The sequence below is a fragment of the Bos indicus x Bos taurus genome, chromosome 12 (genome assembly GCF_003369695.1).
Source record: "Bos indicus x Bos taurus breed Angus x Brahman F1 hybrid chromosome 12, Bos_hybrid_MaternalHap_v2.0, whole genome shotgun sequence".
Lineage (NCBI taxonomy): Eukaryota > Metazoa > Chordata > Mammalia > Artiodactyla > Bovidae > Bos > Bos indicus x Bos taurus.
In genome coordinates this window covers 16,534,751-16,556,728 of record NC_040087.1, presented here as the reverse complement: position 1 = coordinate 16,556,728, position 21,978 = coordinate 16,534,751, and the positions used below count along the sequence as shown (strand labels likewise).

General features: G+C 37.2%; 1 protein-coding gene across 5 annotated transcripts; it reads left to right on the top strand.

Moving 5' to 3' along the window:
* The first annotated feature begins 1,100 nt into the window (after positions 1-1,100).
* ESD (esterase D) lies at positions 1,101-21,978 on the top strand. Of its 5 annotated transcripts, none has more exons than XM_027557230.1 (11): positions 1,101-1,199; positions 4,245-4,316; positions 5,110-5,158; positions 7,310-7,427; positions 8,000-8,088; positions 10,033-10,131; positions 12,082-12,206; positions 13,542-13,661; positions 14,360-14,458; positions 16,413-16,580; positions 20,776-21,978. In XM_027557230.1, exons 4-11 carry the CDS (start codon positions 7,330-7,332, stop codon positions 20,854-20,856), a joined length of 879 nt encoding a protein of 292 aa, XP_027413031.1. In that variant the 5' UTR covers positions 1,101-1,199; positions 4,245-4,316; positions 5,110-5,158; positions 7,310-7,329; the 3' UTR covers positions 20,857-21,978. The 5 variants fall into 5 exon arrangements, with proteins under 5 accessions (XP_027413031.1, XP_027413033.1, XP_027413034.1 ...); XM_027557232.1 differs by lacking the exon at positions 1,101-1,199 and adding an exon at positions 1,785-1,921 and having other exon boundaries at positions 7,350-7,427; XM_027557233.1 differs by lacking the exon at positions 1,101-1,199 and adding an exon at positions 1,814-1,921 and having other exon boundaries at positions 7,353-7,427.

Here is a 21,978-nt window from a genome sequence, read left to right as displayed (position 1 = left end):
ATATACATAAAAATCTCACATCTTTTTCATCCATTCATCCATCAATGGATGCTTAGGATGCTTCAATGTCTTGGCTATTCTAAATAATGCCGCAATGAATGTGGTGGGTCCATACATATATCTCTTCAAATTACATATTATAAAATTATATATATATAGTATTAAAGAAGAAACAAATTTATTGAAGCTATAAATTATAGCTGTATTCATGTTGAGTAAAAGGTATTTCAAATTTCACTTGTGGTTATCATCACACTGTATCAACCCAAGAACCTTTCAATAGAAGACTTCATGTCACAGTTCTTAGGCTAGTCTGCACCCCACAGCAATCAATTTATCAAATAAATACCCTTAACTCTCCCCAAATATTTCCTATCAATTTTAAATAACTTGCAAGTTTGGGTATTCTATTTTAGTTGTGAAACTCAGTTTGAAGAAAATTCCCTTTTCAGTAATTTATATTAAAAAATAGTAGAAAGTAAACTGAAATTTTCATTTCAATGGTTTCTCAGAATATAAACATCATTTTGATTAAATAAATACTATCTTCAGCCTGAATTCCACTGGATCCACAGCTCCTCAGATTAGTTCAATCCACAGCTGACTATGGCCAAACGGGCCTGAGCCACTGGAAAATTGCTGACGGGTAATCTCCTGTGTGGCATCTATACTTATAACAACAGTTCCAATTACCACTCTTTCGTGAGCAACAGTTCACCTACCACTGCTTTCAGACATCATTTGCACTGAGTGCCTAGTGTAAAACGGAAATACGGGGGCCCTTTCAAAACTCATTAACAATGTGGCATAGCAATCAATTATACTAAGCGCAGGTCCCTTTTGACGTCCTGTTCCACTGGGCATGTTGCATGCCCCAAAAGCCAGCCTTGTCTTTTAGAAGATGTCATTAAAATTTCTCAGTCTAACTATTGGCTAAAAAAACTTTTTTTAAGCTTTTTATGTAATCATATTTAATTTCTTCAATGGGCAAAGTACACTAATGATCAATTTGGTTAAAACAAACAAGCAACAGAAAGAGAAGGTCAAGCAAGTATTTGTTGTTAAGTCAGCAACCAGCAACTTTTGTTGCTCAATTCATCTAACATTGAGAGAAGGGAGAAAACAGGACACTGGCGAAGCTCCTTCTATGTTTCCAGCACAGATTTTTTAAATGGCTCCGATTTCACTCCAGCAACCAAGTAGGTGAACTGGAAAGATGGGGATGGTGGGGGGCTATGGACTTGAAGTTATCTCCTGGTTTCTAAAAAAACTTCAAAAGATCACATGAAAACATTTTACACGAGTTAAGTGGGGGCCAGAGTTCAGGTTCACTCAAGCCTGGGCATTATCCTGCGTCCTCCGGGACGAGTCTGGAGGGAGGGAGTCGGGGAGGGTGGGGATAGGGGGAAAGGCCTGTCCTTGACGTGGGGGGCGTCTTATCTTACGACAGGGGGCTGCGGGCTAAGTTGCTTCAGTCGTGTCTGATTCTTTACGAACCCATGGACTGTATGGAGCCAGCCAGGCTCCTCTGTCCATGTGATTCTCCAGGCAAGCATACTGGAGTGGGTTGCCACGCCCTCCTCCACTGGCTCTTCCTGACCCAGGGATCGAACCCTCGTCTCTTACGTCTCCTGCATAGGCAGGCCGGTTCTTTCCCACTAGCGCCCATCTGGCAAGTCCTGGAAAGGGAAAAGCGGCTCACAAGCGCTGTGGGAGGGGCAAGTCTGAGGGAAGGGGCGGGGACAGGGGCGAGGCTTTAGGGCGGGGCCAAAGGGAGGGCGGGGCTGAAAAGAGACTCCGGAAACAGGACCCCAGGGTGGGGGGGCCCGGAGGGGGCTGGGCCGAGGCGGTGGCTCCCGCGGCCATATTTAGGCCGGGCACATCCCTTCAGGTGCAGCTGCTTTTCCCGCCGCCACCGTAGGTGAGCCTGGTTTTGGGCAGAGGCCTGGTTGTCCTCGGGCCGCCGGGGTCTCGTGTTGCACGGGTGATACTGGGGGTTCCGGTGGGGACGGACTCTCCTGAGCCCTTGCGGCGGGTCGCGTGTGTGCGATCGCGGAGAACGCGGCCCGTGGGCTTGGCCGCAGAGAGCCGGAGCTGGAAGCCGAGGGAGGGGCGCTGGCCGGAGGACTTTGTACCCAGGCTCGGCGCCTTGTCCCAAACCCCTGTTCCCCACTAAGCCCCCAAGAATTGTAACTCCGGGCGCTCGGGCCTGCAGTCTCTTTCTTTGAGCAGCTGCTTGTTTCTCAAGGGCCCACTGCGTTTCCGTAGCTGTTTCTGTGTGAAATTGATGTGCACCCCACTCATGGAGGAAGCAGACCCTAGACGTTCGCAGTCCCCACGGGAGGGGGAACCCGCTTCTCTGCACGCAGTTGCAAGCTCTTGGGAAGTCCGATCGTGTTGTAAATGCGCTGTCAGAATTGTCTCGGAGCGTGGAGGTCATCTCTAATGGGGTGGTCAGGGGGACGACATTTGCACGGACCTTGGAGGGCATTGGAGGTTGCAGAAATAATAGTGTGAGTAATCATAGCCAGCAGCGTTGTAAGTGCATGAATTAACAACCCTATCGCATTGGTCCTATTAATATCCCCATTTTATAGATGGGGAAATGAGGCATAGAAAGTTTGCCCCCAGACACTACCACGGCCAGAATACTACCAGGAAGTGGTACCTAGAGAAGCCAGAATTTGAACCTGGAGCGTCTGGCTCCACAACCTGCTTTAAAATCACTGTACCATGGCCCCCAGTAGAAACATCCAGACTATACTAGACTGATTGAACTTGACTAAAATAAACAAGCCCAGAAAAATAGTGTGGGACCATTGAAGACAATTTAAGTTGTCTGGAGTTCATGAATGCTCTTTTTTCCCCCAGGGTGGATTAAAAATTCTGTGGGCAAGCCATGTGAATTTTTATGAAGGAAAAGAGATTATGATTAGTACACAGTTAATAATATGACCGAAGTATATATGGCGTTTTATTCATCCTGCTCTTTTTGTCAGTTCATAGTCTGAATTTTGTGAACTTTTAATTGAATCAAACTTGAAAAAAATCGTATAGTTAATGCCAATGTCTTCTACTTCAGTGACATACTGGTTTTCAGCTACTGGCCTGATAGTTGGGTGGGATTAACTCTCTACACCTGTAGCAGGATCCTGGCTGTGGGCCAGCATTTGTCATCTGCTAGTTAATGTGAGCAAGCTAACCATGTTTTCAAATGGACAGACTATACTTAACACTATACAACTTAACACTATTGAACTATGCACTTAAAAATGGTTAAGACAGAAGACTTTATGTTTTTATCACAGTTTTAAAATAAAATTAAAAATACATTTAAATGATGAGTGATTCCAAGTAGACCATGTTAGACCTGACTGTGACTTGTGTAGGGCTCCACTGAGCAGTAAGGTAAATGGATTAAAGCCCTAGGCCTCTACTCAGGATCAGTTTTAGTGAGACATAAAAGAAGAAAACAGAGTAGGAAGCTAAGTTTTAATTTCTTGTATATAATTAGGATGGTAGTAATGGGAATTCAAAGAGGGGATTACGTTAAGACATTACAAACAGAATTGGGTAAGATGGGCATAGATGAAAAGAGAGCAGAAAGAGGAATAGAAAAACGTGATTTGAAGGTAGGAGATTGAACTTAACTTCAGCTGTGTTGAGTTTTGCTAGCCAGAGGCACATCAGGTGAGATGGGTTCAACAGGAAATTTAAATTCTGGCACCAGTGTTTGAGAACGATTGAGTGGAGAGAGGCAGATTTATATTCTTTCACACAAAAAATAGTTGAAACTTTGGGGATGGGAGTTAAGGAAAGAATGTAAACAAAAAAGGAAAGGAAGATGGGAGGAGAAACAAAGAATGGAAGAGAGCTCAGATCCTGTAATTTCGTTGAGGAAAAGAATTTTTACGAAGAAGTGCTGGAGAGCAGTGCCATAATTGGGTGATGTTGGGGAGACCTGTGCAGATCATTTAGAGCCAGTGGGGTGGGGACACATTGCAGCCAGAGAAATGGATCAAAGTCCATGAGAGAATGGGAATGGAAATCCAGGTAGAGATAGGTAGAAAACTTTTGATGCTCAGGAGAAGAATGAAAGAATGGGTAAAATACAAAGAATACAGATTTCTGGAGATAGATAACATTTAGCCTCAATGAGTAAAGGGAACAAAAGTAAAATCTGACAGTTTGGCCTTTTGGAGGAGTACATGCTTTGTGAATAAAGACACCTTTCTCTTTAATAGTGTTTACCTAATCGGCGTTCCATGTGTTGATACCATGCAGTGAGAGAACCTTTTTCTCTGAAGATTATTGAGGTACATTTCATTGACTTTCTAAGAAGATTGGCACTGTGGGTTTTTTTTTTGGGGGGGAGGGGGGTTGGTTTTTGTTTTGAGGTTTCAGAGAGGGGTGTTTTTATTATTCTGTCGCACTCTGTAATTTCATTTCTCCCCAAGATCTCTTCCTAGAACTGAAGTGAAGCGTCTGTCAGACAAATGTCGCTTCGTGTGCATCGCTGCACACATTTCTGTTGTTCCTGTGTTGCCCTCACTTCACCATCTTTCATAAGCCTAGTCAGTTTTCTCACCAGGTCATGTTTTCTAGCCAGTCAGCCCAGTGTCCTTAAGTTCTCATCTCTTCGCTGCTTTATCCTCCCTGCATGACAAGTTTGACCTGCAACTCAGGTGGATTTAGGCTTCCTCTTATCTTCCTCTGCTTTTCTAGTCTCCATTCCTGTTTTCATCACTCTCAGCAGTTGATCATATCTCATACTTTCAAATTACGATTTAAAACTTTTTTTCTGTTTATTTAAAAAGAAAAAAGAAAGAAAATAAAAAAACCTTTCTTCATTGGAATCTTATTCCAGGAAAAGTTTTTAACCAAACACGAGGCCTTGTGGCAAAGTAGATATTAAGGTTACTTAGACTATGGGCCTAGGTAAAGCGACGATGCTGTTCTGTCAGCTGGCCTTCCCATTCTGCCACACCCAGGGTGGATGGTCATCTACCTTAAGAAAGGAAGATAACTCTACTGAGAATGTATAGTGGAACTGTTACCTTTGTTGTAAAAAGTATGTCCCATTTATACATCATTTGGTCTTTTTTTCAGGATCATCTACCCTTTGGTACAGACCAAAAAGCAAGTAGTAATTGGACAGGTACATTAAACTTTATTTTTGATACATTACTTTTGAACTTGAATATAAATCTAGTAACTTGGCTTAAAATATGCTGTGTTTAGCTTAGGAAAATTTTAGTGAAAAGTGTAATCGCCTAGTATATCATATATTGAAGTATATCATATCTAGTTCTTAGCTTATGTCTTGATTTTTTTATTGAGCCTTTTTTCTTAATTCATAATTGAAGACAGTTTCTAAAATGGGTGGTTAGGGGGAAAAAGAACTTTAAAAGGTTTTAAAAAAAATTCATTCTACCAATTTAAAAAACAGTATTTTCACTTTGTCTTCTTTGCCCAAATGGAAAGTACTTGATTTTGAATTTTAATTAAAAGCATTCAAAGAGTAGAAGAAATAGACCAGTGATGAGTTACTAAAATAGGTGAATAGCAAAGTATAAAAACAATAGAGGTAAAGATTAAGTTAATTTTAAAAACGTTCACATAATTGGTAGCTAGAAGTTTAAAAATGTATTCATTAATTCAACAAATAATTTTTAGATATCTTTCATGTACTAGATATATGCTCGGTGTACCATGTTTTGGGAAAGCAGATATAGTCCCTGCTAGGTCTAAAAAATAGAAATTCCTTGCAGAATAATTCCACCAGGTAAATTTTATTCTTTGATCTCATGTGCATATATTTTAAAAGTGTATTTCTGTCTCTTAATTCATTGTTTAAGATAGAGTAGTGAACAAGAATGGCTGGTTAATATTCAGTAACTAATAACATCATTTTTTTCTAAAATTGGCCTTTTGAAGATTAAAAGCATAAACCTTTGAATAGAAGGTAATTCCTCTGTGTGTAATTGTAATACCCTAATGCTATCAAATTGTCAATCTTTTCTGGGGGAAAAAAAAAGTTTTTTTTAAGAGTATTTAGAAACCCTCTGGTGAGGCAGGAAAGCAGAGCAGCAGAGGGGCTCTGAGGTCAGACTCTCTGGGTCACACCCCAGATTTCCAGCGTGAAGCTCAGTGTTTGGATTTATCGAGGAGATTACCTAAAGGTAAGGTTGAAACTAATCTTTTGCAAAGACATTTCCCAAATAAGCTTTCCAAGATTATTTTTACATGTCTTTTTAGAGTAACTGTAGCACCACAGCTGGACTAGCACGCAGTAGAGCCTTTCACGGAGAGACCACCAGAGTGGTAATACCGGTTCCTGGGGTCCGAGGATTTTTATATTTAGTGTGTATGATTTACTGATTTATAATAAGGAGAGAAAGGGAATCCTTCCTTGAGAAATACAAATCAGAATCAGTCTGGTTTTTCTTTGCTCAATGGGTGCTTAACCATACATAAAAGATGGTCTTCCAGTTTTTTGTGGGGGTTTTTATTGGTATTATTATTAAAAATTAATAATGTGTGGTATTTTAACATTTAAGTTTAAAATTATTCATGAAAACTTTAAGATGTTTTGGAGAGAAAAGAATTAACCAAACTTCAAAAATTTTTTCTGTCAAATTCCATAGACTGAGGAGACTGGTAGGCTACAGTCCATGGGGTCGCAAAGAGTCGGACACGACTGAGCGATTTTACTTTCACTTTTAATTCACTTAGGACAGCCGTATGTTTTACTTGCTGGTTTGTTTTAAAAGGTGAAATGTTGATCTGAAAGTTGTACAGCACTTTCTCTGAAATACTCCGCTAGGATGAGTAATTTGACCTGGTTTAATGTATAGGAAAGTGCCTGTGCTGTAAGTGTTGAATACATGTTCTTTCTTACTATTATCAAAACCATTACTGTTACATCATTTTCCTCCCATTTTCTTACCAGCCATAATCAGTCATACCAGTGACTCTTTTGTTACAGTTGACAGCAAACTATTAACAATGTTTAATCTTCTTAGCTAAAGTAATCAGTTAATAACTTATTTGTATTCTCTCGCTTTCTTAAAGGAACTTGGGGCAGTCCACAGACATACACACCATGAAGCTTGTTAATAAGTAATGACATACCAGAGTACTTAAGTTTTCTAAAGTGAATATAACAACTCTAAGTGTACCTAATAAACTTAGTCACTTTCATAATACTATTTATCAGAAAATTAGCATGTGAAAAAAATTCGAGGTGGCAGACAGCCATATGTTTAGATACTTTATCTGAAAGCAGTTCTGTTGCAAATTTTTTAAGAGCTAATTCTCTGGAGATTGATGAGGTCCCTCTTCACTAGTAGGGGAAGAATGGCCCTGAAACAGGTTTCCAGCAGCAAGTGCTTTGGTGGACTGCAGAAAGTTTTTGAACATGACAGGTAAGTACAAAGAGGATACAATTTTAGATCTCTCTCTGCTTCCACCTACTTAAATCTTTAAATAAGCCCATGAAAGATCACGGTTGCATGAATAACTGTTCACATAGAAAACCTGTGGTTTTTATCAAATTTATCTTACCTAGTTTTGACATTGGTGATAGTAATAAGATATTTACTTGTAAATTACATATAAATTTCATATTTATACAAAAAGAGAATTAAGGATGTGGTCCATTTCAGTGTCTGTGAGCAAACATGTAGTTTAAGATCTTTAGATTTGTTATTTCATACATTTCTTTAGAAACAATTTTTCTTTTAAAAATTTTCGTGCTATATTGAGGGTATTACATTTATTCTTTTAATTCATTCTTCTCCAGATGACTGTGTACCATGTACAGCATAAGCTCAGGTTGATTAGTATGCTAAATTGGCCCTGTTCTTTCTTCAAGGGCTAGGGGCTATACCCTAAAATGTTGATGAGATCACTTATTCTGGACGTTAAATCACTTGTTTTACATTTCTTTGTGACTAATGAGGGGCAATTTTTTTTTTGATGTCTGTTAAAATTATAGTGTTGAACTGAAGTGCAAAATGAAATTTGCTGTCTATTTACCACCAAAGGCAGAAACTGGAAAATGCCCTGTGCTATATTGGCTGTCTGGTAAGTGTTATGCATTTGAGTTTTGTAAAGGGGTTTCTTTTTCTTTTTTCCTGGCTTATCTTACTCTTCCATCTTGACTTTTTGGTGTGTTTTCTTAACCATCTATAAAAAACTTTAGGAGCCTATAGTCTGCTCTTACTTTATCCTGAGAACAGTTTCAAACCTACTGAATTACATTTCTTTTATTACTTCTTTTTCATGTCTGTGTTGTTATTGTGTAATTGCTAAGTCATGTTGGACTCTTTTGCGACCCCATAGACTGTAGCCCTCCAGGCTCCTCTGTCCATGGGATCTCTGGGCAAGAATTCTGGAGTGGATTGCCATTTCCTTTTCCAGAGGATCTTCTCGACCTAGGGATCAAACCTGTGTCTCCTGCATTGGCAGGTTGATTCTTTACCACTGAGCCAACCAGGGAAATCTACTTCTTTTTCAGTTAGACCACATAATTTAGCAGAAAATATAAAGTTCTAGACTCATTGGCAAAAGCTTAGAAAACTTATTTAGTTTGTGCCTAAACCAAACATTTCTTAGAGTCTTTACCACTCAAATAGAACAATGTTAGGTAAAAGCAGGATACCTGTGATATGGTAATTAGAAACCACAGACAAGTAACTTCTTACAGCATTCTCTAGAATGTTTGAATTGGACCCGGATCTTCTCTGGCAACAGTCTGGAACATCCCAGAAGACTTCTTCTTAAACACTGGTGAATATCAGACTATCCAGTGGATTGTGAGAGCTCTTTCACAAGATCCTGGCACTTCATCTTTAGAAGCAAACATTTTAAGAGACTCATAGAAAACCAAATTATGTCATAGAGTTGTATTGTTGTTTCTTTAAAATTGCTTCTTATGACTTTGATTTACTAAATCCTCCCTTAATGTATGTTTTCTCACCAAATTATCAGTCTTTGAGAACTATGTTTCATTTTAAAAGGTAAAAATTAAGTACCTACATAATTTTAACTCAGCTTCACTTTCACTTTTCACTTTCCTGCATTGGAGAAGGAAATGGCAACCCACTCCAGTGTTCTTGCCTGGAGAATCCCAGGGATGGGGGAGCCTGCTGGGCTGCCATCTATGGGGGTCACACAGAGTCAGACACGACTGAAGCGACTTAGCAGCAGTAGCAGTTCTCTTCTTAGTACACTGAGAAATTCAAAGATGATTAGTCTAAATTTTATTGCTGAGAACTACTTGTATATAAAAATATCTTAGTATTATGATGACCATAATATTATCTCACTGTGAACATTTATGCTTTGATGCAGGAATAGTATTAACATACTTGATAACACGCCATTGGGATTGTCATAGCATTTGGTTTATGCACCATATTGCCATTCTACAGTTTGAAAAATTCTGAATTCCCAAACACATCTAGTCCAGAGGATTTCTGTAATTGAAATTGTAGTCCATGACTTTGAAAAGGCAGCTAAAGGATCATTTAACCTAAGACAATTCTTAGATTGATACTGTTACAAATTTTATGAGAAGAGAAACTTTAGTGTCTTTTTCAGCATGATTTCTTTAAAAAAAAAAAAAAACAAAAAAAAACCTTTTTAATAGTAAGTAAGGAGATCAGTCCTGGGTGTTCATTGGAAGGACTGATGTTGAAGCTGAAACTCCAATACTTTGGCCACCTGATGCAAAGAGCTGACTCATTGGAAAAGACCCTGATGCTGGGAAAGATTGAGGGCAAGAGAAGGGGATGACAGAGGATGAGATGGTTGGATGGCATCACTAACTTGATGGACATGGGTTTGGGTGGACTCCGGGAGTTGGTGATGGACAGGGAGGCCTGGCGCGCTGCGGTTCATGGGGTCGCAAAGAGTCGGACATGACTGAGCGACTGAACTGAACTGAGCTTATTTTCTTGTGTTGTTAAATAAAGCTTATAAGCCGTTTACAGTATATCATGAGATAACAATATTTTTGATCTTTAGGTTTAACTTGCACAGAACAAAATTTTATATCAAAATCTGGTTACCATCAAGCTGCTTCGGAACACGGCCTTGTCGTCATTGCCCCAGATACCAGCCCTCGTAAGTGTTCTTATTCCAGAGATCCTTTGTAAAAGTATAAATCTTGAAGACTAAGTTACAAGCAGAGTAACATGTACACAATTTATTTTGTATTTTTGCTATTTACTAATCTTTCAGGCAACATCATGACTCTAAAATACCATACTATATATTTTCCTCACTGAATTTTACTAACAGTTTTGCTACTCCCATTTTATAGATTGACACTTTAAAACAGAGACTGAGCAACTCAATTAATCTTTATCATCTTGGCACTAGTACCAAAATAACTTACAATGCAGAGGAAATAATTTTTTGTTCCTTGGGTAGCCTGTCTTGTCATGTAGTAATTTTCTTATTTCTGTTAGTCATCAAGCAGTCATGCAGCTAAACAAATATTAGTTTTAATACAAGTGATTATAATGTATACGTTAGAGAAATGAAAATATCAGGTATTTGAGAATTCAATCCATCAGATAGTTGAAACTTGTTTTGTGACCCTGGAAGGGTCAGGAAATGGAATTTAAATGGAAGCTAAAACTATCTGGAAGTTGAATGACCGGCCTTGGGAAGCAGTGCATTTCCTTTCACAGTCCCTATGATACAACAAGTAAAACATGTCTCACGGGAAATGTAATAAAATGTTTAATTCAGAAGGGCATCAAAAATATAAAATGTCTCCAGAATAAACTTTTAAAATAAGGTTTATTTTTAAGTAAAAACCATAAAAAATTCTTAATGATCATTAGTGGGAAAGTGCCATGTTCCTGGATGAGCAGAGACTCTTACAAAGAGGTCATTTCCATCCAATTACGTATCACTATGATTTTATTCGAAATCTCAGTGGTTGACTTTACTTTGCCAACAAAGGTCCGTCTAGTCAAGGCTATGGTTTTTCCAGTGGTCATGTATGGATGTGAGAGTTGGACTGTGAAGAAAGCTGAGCACCGAAGAATTGATGCTTTTGAACTGTTGGAGAAGTGTTGAAGTGTTGGAGAAGACTCTTGAGAGTCCGTTGGACTGCAAGGAGATCCAACCAGTCCATTCTAAAGGAGATCAGCCCTGGGATTTCTTTGGAAGGAATGATGCTAAAGCTGAAACTGCAGTACTTTGGCCACCTCATGTGAAGAGTTGACTCATTGGAAAAGACTCTGATGCTGGGAGGGATTGGGGGCAGGAGGAAAAGGGGACGACAGAGGATGAGATGGCTGGATGGCGTCACCAACTCAATGGACGTGAGTTTGGGTGAACTCCGGGAGATGGTGATGGACAGGGAGGCCTGGCACACTGCGATTCATGGGGTCGCAAAGAGTCGGACACTACTGAGCAACTGAACTGAACTGATGATTTTATTCGAAATCCCAGTGGTTGACTTTAAACTGCATGCAAGTATATAAAATAAAACCTAATTAATTAAAAAGGAATGTAAGAAAATTCCACTGGCGGGATGGATAAATAGGAGAAACAGGATGGAATGATTCCAGAGTATATAAGAAGACATTTTCACTGTCAGCTCAAGATAGCGAATTGAGCACAAGTGTTTGTCCCCATTCTCTTCTGAGATCACAGTGGTACAGAGAACAAAGAAGTGTTGGGGTAGTGAGGAGGGTCATCAGAGAAGAAATTTCAACACATTTACGAAGGATAAAAAGAAGGTCGAAACCCTTTGACAGGTAAAACAGAGTGAGAATATGTTCAGAACACTTAAGATCTTCTAACATCAACAAAGAAAGACAGTGAATACCCCAGCCTGGAGGACCATGTCCTCCTTTTCCTACCTCATTGTCTGGAACTAGTCATAGGACCGCACTCGAGGGCAAGGACGTATGTGCGCCAAAAGGCCAGAGAGCTCACAGTGTCCAGTGAACAGCTCTGATGCAACTGAATATTCAGGTTCATTTTAAAGTGTATTATTAAACGGGGGCCATTACTAACAGAGAAGATGAAACCATGAGACTTTTCTTTAATTAGGTGGCTGCAATATTAAAGGAGAAGAGGACAGCTGGGACTTCGGCACTGGCGCTGGGTTTTATGTCGATGCTACTGAAGATCTTTGGAAAACTAACTATAGAATGTACTCTTACGTAACGAAGGAGGTAACTTAATTTACATTGTAATTATTAATCGATGACTGTGAAAGTTTGATTTTGGACACAAGGTCCTTCTAGTCTTTTAAACTAAGGTATGGTATTGTTGAATCTGTTTGGTATATGTGATATGATGTCCGACTCTATGCGGCCCGTGGACTGGCCCACCAGGCTGCTTAGTCAATGGAATTTTCCAGGCAAGAATATAGGAGTAGGTTGCCATTTCCTACTCCAGGGGATCTTCCCGACCCAGGGATTGAACCCACATCTCTTGCGTCTCCTGTGTTAGCCACCAGTGCCACCTGGGAAGCCTATTTAGTATATATTTACTAATTAACCTTTGTAAAGATTCCCAAGTTTACTGGTACTATACTCCTATTTTCTCAATAGGAGAATACTCCTATTTTCTACAATAGGAGTATTCTCCTATTCTCAATAGAATACTCCTATTTTCTACAATAGGAGTATTCTAAATTCACTTAAGTACAATTTTAAGGAATTTAATAATTATTTTGATACCTGTTTACATTGACCAGGTTATACAAAGCAAATAGTATATGAAAACACTTCGCATTTCTCTGGTAGTTGGTTCATTCAGACATATTCACAGGGATTAATCATAATCAGAAAGGATAAGTGGTAAAGCATTGCTTCTATTAATAATATTTGTGTACAGTTTATGCATTTTTCTAAGTTTTATATGATTTTAACAATGTCCACATCATAAAAATTCAGAACTAATAGTATAAAATTTTAATCATGTGTAATTCTGTCACCCCAGACAACTATATTTTGGTATATTCCAGACTTTGTTTTATGAGTAGTTTTCATATAATTGTGAAACATTTTTATCTTATTCTTTTTTAGTTATAGAAAACAAATATTTTATAATATTCTGATCTATTTGTAACATAATTTTAAGAATTGGATAGTATTCCATCGTATGCCATGATTTACTTTTTTCTAATGGAGCTATTATATCTTTACATATGTTTTTTACCATAATGTTTATTACTGCATTGATTATCTTTGTGTATAACTTTTTCTACCCATAAGAACTTTTCCTGTAGAATAGATTCCAGGAAGTGAAATTATTGGATCAAAGTTTAGAACATTTTGAAGTTTCTTTCTGCATTATCGTCTTAAATTTGCTTTCTAAGTGTGATGTATCATATATTCTCCAGTGATATATAATCATTGTCTATCCTGCATTTTTAAAAAATCTTTACGGTGTAAACCATTTTAAGACTGTGATTTGGAAGTATTGATTTTTTTTATACAACTTTGAAAGAGTCTAAACTTCCTTATCTCATATCTTCTGTCCCACCATTAAATTCTCTCTAGCTTCCCCAACTTGTAAATGACAATTTCCCAGTGGACCCCCAAAGGATGTCTGTTTTTGGCCACTCTATGGGAGGCCATGGAGCTCTGATTTGTGCTTTGAAGAATCCTGGAAAATACAAAGTAAGATTACCTAAGCTTCTAGTGACAGATATTTCTCTTGAATAATATAATATTAGGAACTTACAGAGATTGAAATTAGATACTGTTGTTTAGTATTGGAACTAAACTTTTCTAGTGTTGGGAATTTCAAGAGATTGTGGGGGAAGACTATTAAATTGACCATACAATATATGCTGCAGACTCAAAAGAATAGGCCTTGTATCCCAGTGTTTTTTCATTGGTCTGCCAGAGGTATTATCAAGAAATTTTCATTGCTTCTATTCAAACTATAGTTTTCTAGGCTCTTTTTTTCTAAAAGTTAGTCTTGACTAATGTTATTATGGCAGTATATTATCATTTACCTATATTTTTACCAAGAATATTCTCACATAAAGTTTACTCTGATTTTCCATTGTTTTAAGTGGAAAAACTGAGTAGAAATTCATCATAAACTTCATTTGTGCCTTATTTAATGAAAATGTAATGTACTGCTTGGTTGCTTTAGCAATTATATTTTATTAGCTCTTTGAATAGAACACAAAGGATGATGGATCTTGGAGAGGCATATAATCTAAGCTCATAGTATAGCAGAAGAAAACTCGTTCACAGGGACTTTCATGACAAGTCAGAGTTTTTAAGCAAGTTGCAAATATCTGTGCATAGTCAACTTACAAAAATATAACTTGTTTGTAAATTTTATTTTATTTTTGTGCCTTAAGTCTGTGTCAGCATTTGCTCCACTTTGCAACCCAGTGCTCTGTCGTTGGGGCAAAAAAGCCTTTACCGGATATTTGGGAACAGATCAAAGTAAATGGGAGGTAGGTACTGGATGGCTGTCTTAAACTCATTCATAAGTTTTCAAATTTGTTGAAAAGCTGCACTACAGACATTCTATTCCTAACTTATTCAAGTAAGGATCCAGGGTCCCTTGCATTGCAAGCAGATTCTTTACCATCTGAGCCACCAGGGAAGCCCAAACATCCAGAGCTAAAACTAATTAACAAAAGTGAATACATATACCAATAACACCACCCATGAAGGATCTTTTTTAAATTGTATTGAATTATGGCAGATATTCTGAGGCTACATCTTTTTTCTGCTAATGATTAATTTATATGTTTATTTTCTAAATTAACATTATGAAAAATAGCCCCTATTACTAAATTTAGACTTATCTCTTAACTATGTGCTCGATTGTATGGTAAGAACCAGGAGGCCTGGGTTTTTATTTTGTGTATCTGTTTCAAAATCTAGTGTCTCTCAGGTTTAGATTTTTAATTCTAGGCTTAACAGCCTTTAAACATAGATACTGTGTATGTAATGTACATTTATGAGTCTATTTACAACAGCGAGATTGCTTTTTAAAGCATAAGAGCAGATGCTTCTAGATGAAAATAAACAGGCCCTTTTTTCCAAGACTGTGCAGAAATGGGCTATTTGAAAACTCCTGCCAAGAATTTGAATATTTTGCAAATGAGCTCATCACCATGCGCTTGTTAGCAAGTAGCAGATACTTGAGTTGGGGGGGTGGTGGGGAAACCTTTTTTGTCTCATTGCTGTTTATTCAAAATCATTTACACATGGACCCCTATTTTACTTAAGTTTGGTCATTGAAATTCTAACAGAATTGGAAAGTTAATCTCTTAGTCACTAGATTAAAGTTTTGTTTTGCTTAGGCCTAGGTTTTCATTAGGTTGGAGGAATGCCAAAAATTGTTACTATTAGTTACTTGGAGAACAACGCATTGACAATGCTTGTGCATCAGTAGTTTGAGTTTTCACCATATGCAGTGTTTGTGTGGAGTTTTGAAATCTTCTGTCAAGAAGGTGATGATCCTTTCCTGCCCACAGGGGCCTTATGGTCTAATAGAAGATTTGAGTGAAAGACCAACTGATAGAGAGAAGTAGGGGAGGGGTAGCCTATAAAGGAACGTGTATCGTTTTTCTCCAAGTGGCAGTAGATTTTACTGTCTTAATTATGGGGTGTTTAGGCCAGCATTTAATTTACTCTTGGAAGAAGGAGGCTATGCAGAATTATGAACTCATAGAACTTTACACTAGTTGGACTTTGTATGTTTCCTTTCACTCTCCTTTTAAGACTAAAGAAAGCAAGTCTGAAAAAGCATGATACTTTAGAAGGGAAAATCTTTTGTTTGTCTTGATCAATGCATCAGTGTGGTTAGTGAATATACATGGGTGATCAGCATTTAAAGATGGATGGTAAAATAGAAAATTGTAACTAGTGGCAGCTCCTCAGATACTAAATTTGAGTTGTTAACATGATTCAGATTATTCAAGTCTTCCTGAAAGTTCCTGGAGATGGTAGATATTTGGTGGTTTTCAGCAGATAGCAAAAGAGAGATTTATGTCTGGAATTAGTCAAAAAGCAGAAACAAAAATAGACTGCTTATTTGAAATAGTTAGAAGAAATAGTCAATTTGTGAAAGGATTTACAAAGGAAAAATATCAGGGTTTTTGAAGTTGAGAAGTGGTTAATAACCTTGATGATTTAGAAGAAAAAAGGTTACACAATGAAGAATACTTGAGATATAAAATCCTTGCTGTTGGTCTAGGACTGCTTGAAAGTAAGGAAGAGGCTGTAATGAGAATAGCATTCTGAAGACCTTATAAATAAAAACCAGACAAGCCAACTTAATCAGCCTTAGAGCTTGAATGACTTAAAATTTCTATTCGGTTCTAGTATAGGATATTCTGAAGAATATCTTTCTGGCGCTTGGGAATTTACTTTTCATTATTTCTCCTCTTTTTATAGGCTTATGATGCTACCTATCTTGTGAAGTCCTATCCAGGTCCTCAGCTGGATATACTAATTGATCAAGGGAAAGAGGACGAGTTCCTTTCCGACGGACAGTTACTGCCTGATAACTTCATAGCTGCCTGTACAGAAAAGAAAATCCCTGTTGTTTTCAGATTGCAAGAGGCAAGTACCAGGAAACCTTACCTTGCTCTAAATTCATTATTAAAAAAACAAGATTCCATAGTATTTTTTAAATTTTATTTTAGAATTTGAAAAGGTACCTCTAGTTAAGATATTTTCTAATAAGACAAAGTGAAAACCTTCCTATTAAGTCAATGATATCTAAGACCAGATTACAAAGAAATAGGAATGCTTTTGGCAGTGAAAAGGATTTACAATTTTCTGTCCTACTGTAAGATCAGTAAATAGCTCAAAGTTTGATGCTTGGGTGGTACTTAATCATCAACATTATCGGGTGTCTTTCTTTACACATGCAGCTGTTGTTGCAGTCAAATAAAAAGACAAGCTTACACCTTAATTTCTCTTCTCTTTAGGTACACATCTTAGCCTCGGAAGCTGTGTATTGTCTGACACACACATATGCACTATATATTGAGTTAGATACTAACCTATCTGTTGAGCTGCTTTCTCGTTGTTTGAGAACTATTACTGGATTTTGATTGGTTTGCAGATTTTCCTTTTTCCTTGGCTAAAATACTTTTGACTATTCACTACTCACCTAACTCTATGCTAATATAGTTATAATTAAAGAAATTCTGCCTTTATTTTTTAAAAAATTATATAATCACACACTTCAGAACATAATATAAACAAAATTTTTCTTTCAGGATGAAAAATGAACCCTGAAAATTATACATGGCCAGGCTTTTTAAAAAGATTTTTATTCATGTTTATGGGTAATATGCCATATGGATAATATGTTTATGGGTAATATTCCAGGCACATTGATCTAAAACTTATAATGATAAGTGTTACCTAGATCACTCCAGTGTTCTTGCCTGGAGAATCCCAGGGATGGGGGAGCCTGGTGGGCTGCCGTCTATGGGGTCCCACAGAGTCGGACACGACTGAAGCGACTTAGTAGTAGTAGTAGATCAATGTGTAAGCTTACAAAACTGTTTTCACAGCATTAACTCATTTTATCCTTATATGACCAGATGAGAGACCATTCCTATCCTGTCCACCTGTTTGGGTTTTTTTTTTTTTTACTTTTTTTCAGCTTTTTTTTTTTTATTGTGGTAAAATAACCACAATACCACATAAAATTTACTACCTTAACTCTTTTTAAGTGCAATTTCAGTGGTGTTAAATACATTCATAATGCCCTGCAGCTTTCACCATCATTCCTGTCCACAATTCTTTTCATCTTGTAAAACTGCAACTCTGTTCCCATTAAGCACTAACCCCCCATCCCTCCCTGCCCCCAATCCTTAGCAGCCACCATTTTACTTCCTGTCTCTGTGACTGCCCTGAGGATTTCCCATAAGTGGGCTCATACAGTATTTGTCTTTTTGTGACTAGCTGATTTCACTTAGCATAGTCCTCTTAAGGTTCATCCATGTTGTATCATGTGCCAGAATTTTCTTCCTTTTTAAGGCTGAATAATATTTCATCCTATACATATACCAGATTTTGCTTATTCAGTCATCTGTCAGTGAACAATGTAGGTTGCTTCCAAGTCTTAGCTATTGTGAATAATGTTTCTATAAACAGGGATGTGTAAATGTTTCCTGAAGATTCTACTTTTATTTATTTTGGTTATTATACCCAGGAGTGGAATTTATGGATCATGTGGTGATCTGTTTTTAATTTTTTGAGGATACTTCATACTATATTCCATAGCAGCTATACCACCTTACATTCCCATCAGCAGTGCACAAGGGTTCTAATTTCTCCACATCCTCCCCAACATTCCTTTTTTCTTTCTTGTGACTATCCATCATTTAAAAATAGAATTTTTTATTAATAGATTAATTTGAACATTTATTATCAGAATTACATGTTTTAGATCAATGATCAACCTTGAGAAACTTTATTATAAAGATAACAGTGTGTTTAATTTTATTAACTCTAGCTGTAAGTGATAGAACAAAGCGTGTTTTTCCCCAAATGACTTGAACTTCTTGGCAGTAGTGCTGTTGGTTGCCTCTTCTGCGTCCCTTGAGTTTATGCCAGGAAATTTTGTTGTTACCACTAACAGCGAAGTTTCAGCCTTGCTACAAAGACTGAAAAATTTCTAGAGTTTGTTATATAAGCAGCAGGGTTAGAACACTGATGAAATTCTTGAGGGGAAAAAATAAGTCAATTTATTTATTTCTAAAATGCCTATATCCCAAGCAACTGAAAAACGTAGTTGTCTGTGCTTAGTGAAGAGTCAAGACAAAGCATTCCTTTTCCTTTTTTATTTAAAGATGAGAAAGCATTGAAATCATCAGTCACAATTTTTAGCTCAGGCCCAGTTTTCTGTCCACTTTCCTTCCAGCATGGGCAGTTTGAGGGAACTGCACAGTGTGGAGCAGATCACGTTTAGGTTTGTTATAGCTGAATGAGCAGCACAATGTTCATACCTCGGCAGTGGCTCCAGAGAGGCAACTTTGCAGAGTTTGAAGCCAACTTCGGTTGACTTCAGACTACCTCAGGTCTGAGGGACTTACTATCTGCTTTATCGTTAGGGTTTCCCAGGTGGCTCAGTGGTAAAGGATCCACCTGCCAATGCAAGTAGACGCATAAGACACTGGGTCAATCCCTGGGTTGGGAAGATCCCCTGGAATAGGAAATGGCAACCCGCTCCAGTATTCTTGCCTGGAAAGCCTCATTGACAGAGGAGCTTGGTGGACTCAGTCTATGGGGTCGCAAAGAGTCAGACATGAATAAGCATACACGCATACCTATTTTCGATCGGGTCCATTTTTTTATCAGAAAACTGGCAGGTACCACTTGGTACTATGCTTTACAGGTTTTGTGGCCTAAAAATCATGGGCATATTTGACCTCTTAACAAGAGTTACATGGGTGCCAAGTGCTTGTCTCCTCCTTTCTTTATGTAAGAAACTGTCCTTCAGCTCTAAATTAACTGGGACTGGTCTAATCATTGAGTGATGTGAAACCAAATAATTCCAAGGCTCAGCCTTAATTTTGACAGCATTCCTGTCAGATTCACTTCTGCAGTTTGGCCACTGAAAATAGAAAACAGATGGCTTTTAAGTTTCTTTGATGATTTTAAAGTAGAACTCTTTATTAACTGGTCTACCCAAGATATGCTTTGCATACGGCTGGAAGTTAGAGATTGAGAACGTTTACTGATTCATCAAAACCTTAGGGATTTTACCTTGTTCCCTGAAATTCAGGTGATATTTTTTATTAGGCCCAGTTTTGTTTCTTCAATGCTTAGAAAAATTCATTTTTCTTCCAATCAGACCATTTGCTTGATCAGGTTAAACTTTCTTAGACTCTTATCTTCCCTGGTTTATTCTCTTTTATATTTTAATTGCCTCTGGCAGGGTAAGGGCTGTCCTAAAAATTACCTGGTTTTTAACACCTTTAAGTTCTTCCATTCCTATTTTTAATTTCTTTTTCCCTTGAAAGGTACTTACTTTGTACTCAGAGGACACCTTCAGGAGGGTTGCTTCTCCTTTTGCCACTGATCACCTGTCACTGATTTTATTTAACCAGATAGAAATCTGTTTCAACTCAATTACATTTTCTCTCTGCAGCATGGTAGTTTTTAAAAGTTTACTGACGTTTTACCCAATTTGGTTTATTGCTGAGAGATGTCAGCATTTAATTAATTATTCCTTTTTCCTCAGCTGTAGTAGGCTTTTACTGCACAGGAGGTCAAATTCTTAATGTGATTTATCATGGCCCTGTTTAACTTCCCAGGATAGGGCATTTGGCTGTTCACATGTTCTTTCCCTGTATTGTTTACATGTGCTTATTTTGTATCTTAGCATTTCCTTATCGGTGGTAGTGTGTTTCCTTTGGGATTTGGAACTTCTTGCCTGTGTTCCTAAACTCTCTAAATTCTGAGTCTTTTATGTCCTTGTTGATAGGACCACATGTTTACTCTGTGCATTTAATTAATGTGTTATTTCTTTTCTTTGCATATATTAATAGCATTTAGAAACTAGGCTATGCAGAATGTTTCTTTTTTTTTTCTTTTTACATTTTTGCTATTCTTTTTTCAGTGAAAATATTGAAGTACAAGTGTAATAAGCTTTACTTTGATTAGAAACCGTTCACATATGGTGATAGTTTAATTATTTACAAGCAAATTAAGTGACATGCAAGATATATTTAATGTCCCTTTACTGACTTTTCTGAATGGTAAATAAACATCATCTCTCTGTTTTGTCTTCTAGGGTTATGATCACAGCTACTACTTTATTGCAACCTTTATCGCTGATCACATCAGACATCATGCAAAATATCTGAATGCATGAAAAACTTCAGATAAGAGAATCTCTTCAGGATTATAAAATTGTAATAAACAGAATTGCAAGGAAATAAGATTTTAAAACTTTGGATTTCATAATGCTAAAAATGCTTCATTCTGTAGTTGAATCACTCACTGAATAAATATATCAAATCTGCTTCTGATTTTTAAAGTTACTTTACCAGTGTTCATTTGGGAAATATTTGATACTTAACAGCTTTTTCAAGATCATTTGGAAATGATTCAGAGGCATAGGCTGTCTTTTTCCGTATTGTTTTGTATCTAGTGTCTAACAACTGCTTGGCTTCTAGTGGTCACTGAGTTGAATATTTGTTAGTTGGTGAATACAGAAATAGACTCAGAAAGATTAAGTGAATTTCCCATCATTACAGTTATTTGTGGGAGAGCTAAGATAGAAGTCAGATTTCCAGAACCCAGTCAACTATATTTCTTATCTGTTGAGTCAAATGGATTTGTGGACATTGGTTTATGGACCTCTCTCAAGAGACAAGAATTAAATACTAGATTAGATCTGAAATTCGATAAGGAAACTTGTTTCATATGTTACTGTGAAAGATATTTTCCTTTAATTACATGCAGAAATGTAACTTGATAAACTCGGCCAAGAAAAGTAATGATTCTCCTTGTAAGTACCAGAGTGTGTTCCTTCGAGAACTTAATGGACACACTTTTGAAACATGATAGGTGAATTCTGGTTGTTTTAAAAGAAATATATTTCTCTGTTAAAGAGCACAAAAGTTATACATTTTAAACATTCAAGAAGAGTGCATATTACATGGTAATAGAGGAAGACATCAAGTTTTTAAAATTATAAAATAAGTACTGTGTAAATGTGAATTAGACTAAACTTTTTTAAAATTATCACTATTTAAATATCAGTATTCAAGATTGAACCCTACAATGAACTACACCCAAATGGTTCTAAGTCTTAACAAATTTGTGTCCTCTAATAAGAAAAAAATTTTAATTCACAAATTTTTTCATGTAGATAATTCCTTTATAAAGAAAAATAATTGTGTGATCCTAAGATCTTTGTATTTGTTGAGGATTTAACCAAAGAAGCAGAACTATTGGTAGACATGTACATTAAAAGACATTTTAGAAGGAA

What these genes read in the sequence shown, in the direction of transcription:
- ESD (XM_027557230.1), top strand. Translation starts at nt 7,330, where the DNA reads ATGAGGTCCCTCTTCACTAGTAGGGGAAGAATGGCCCTGAAACAGGTT. An exon ending in TGTGCTATATTGGCTGTCTG is followed by an intron (nt 8,089 to 10,032) that starts GTAAGTGTTATG and finishes TTTGATCTTTAG; the next exon opens with GTTTAACTTGCACAGAACAA. An exon ending in TTGTTTTCAGATTGCAAGAG is followed by an intron (nt 16,581 to 20,775) that starts GCAAGTACCAGG and finishes TTTGTCTTCTAG; the next exon opens with GGTTATGATCACAGCTACTA.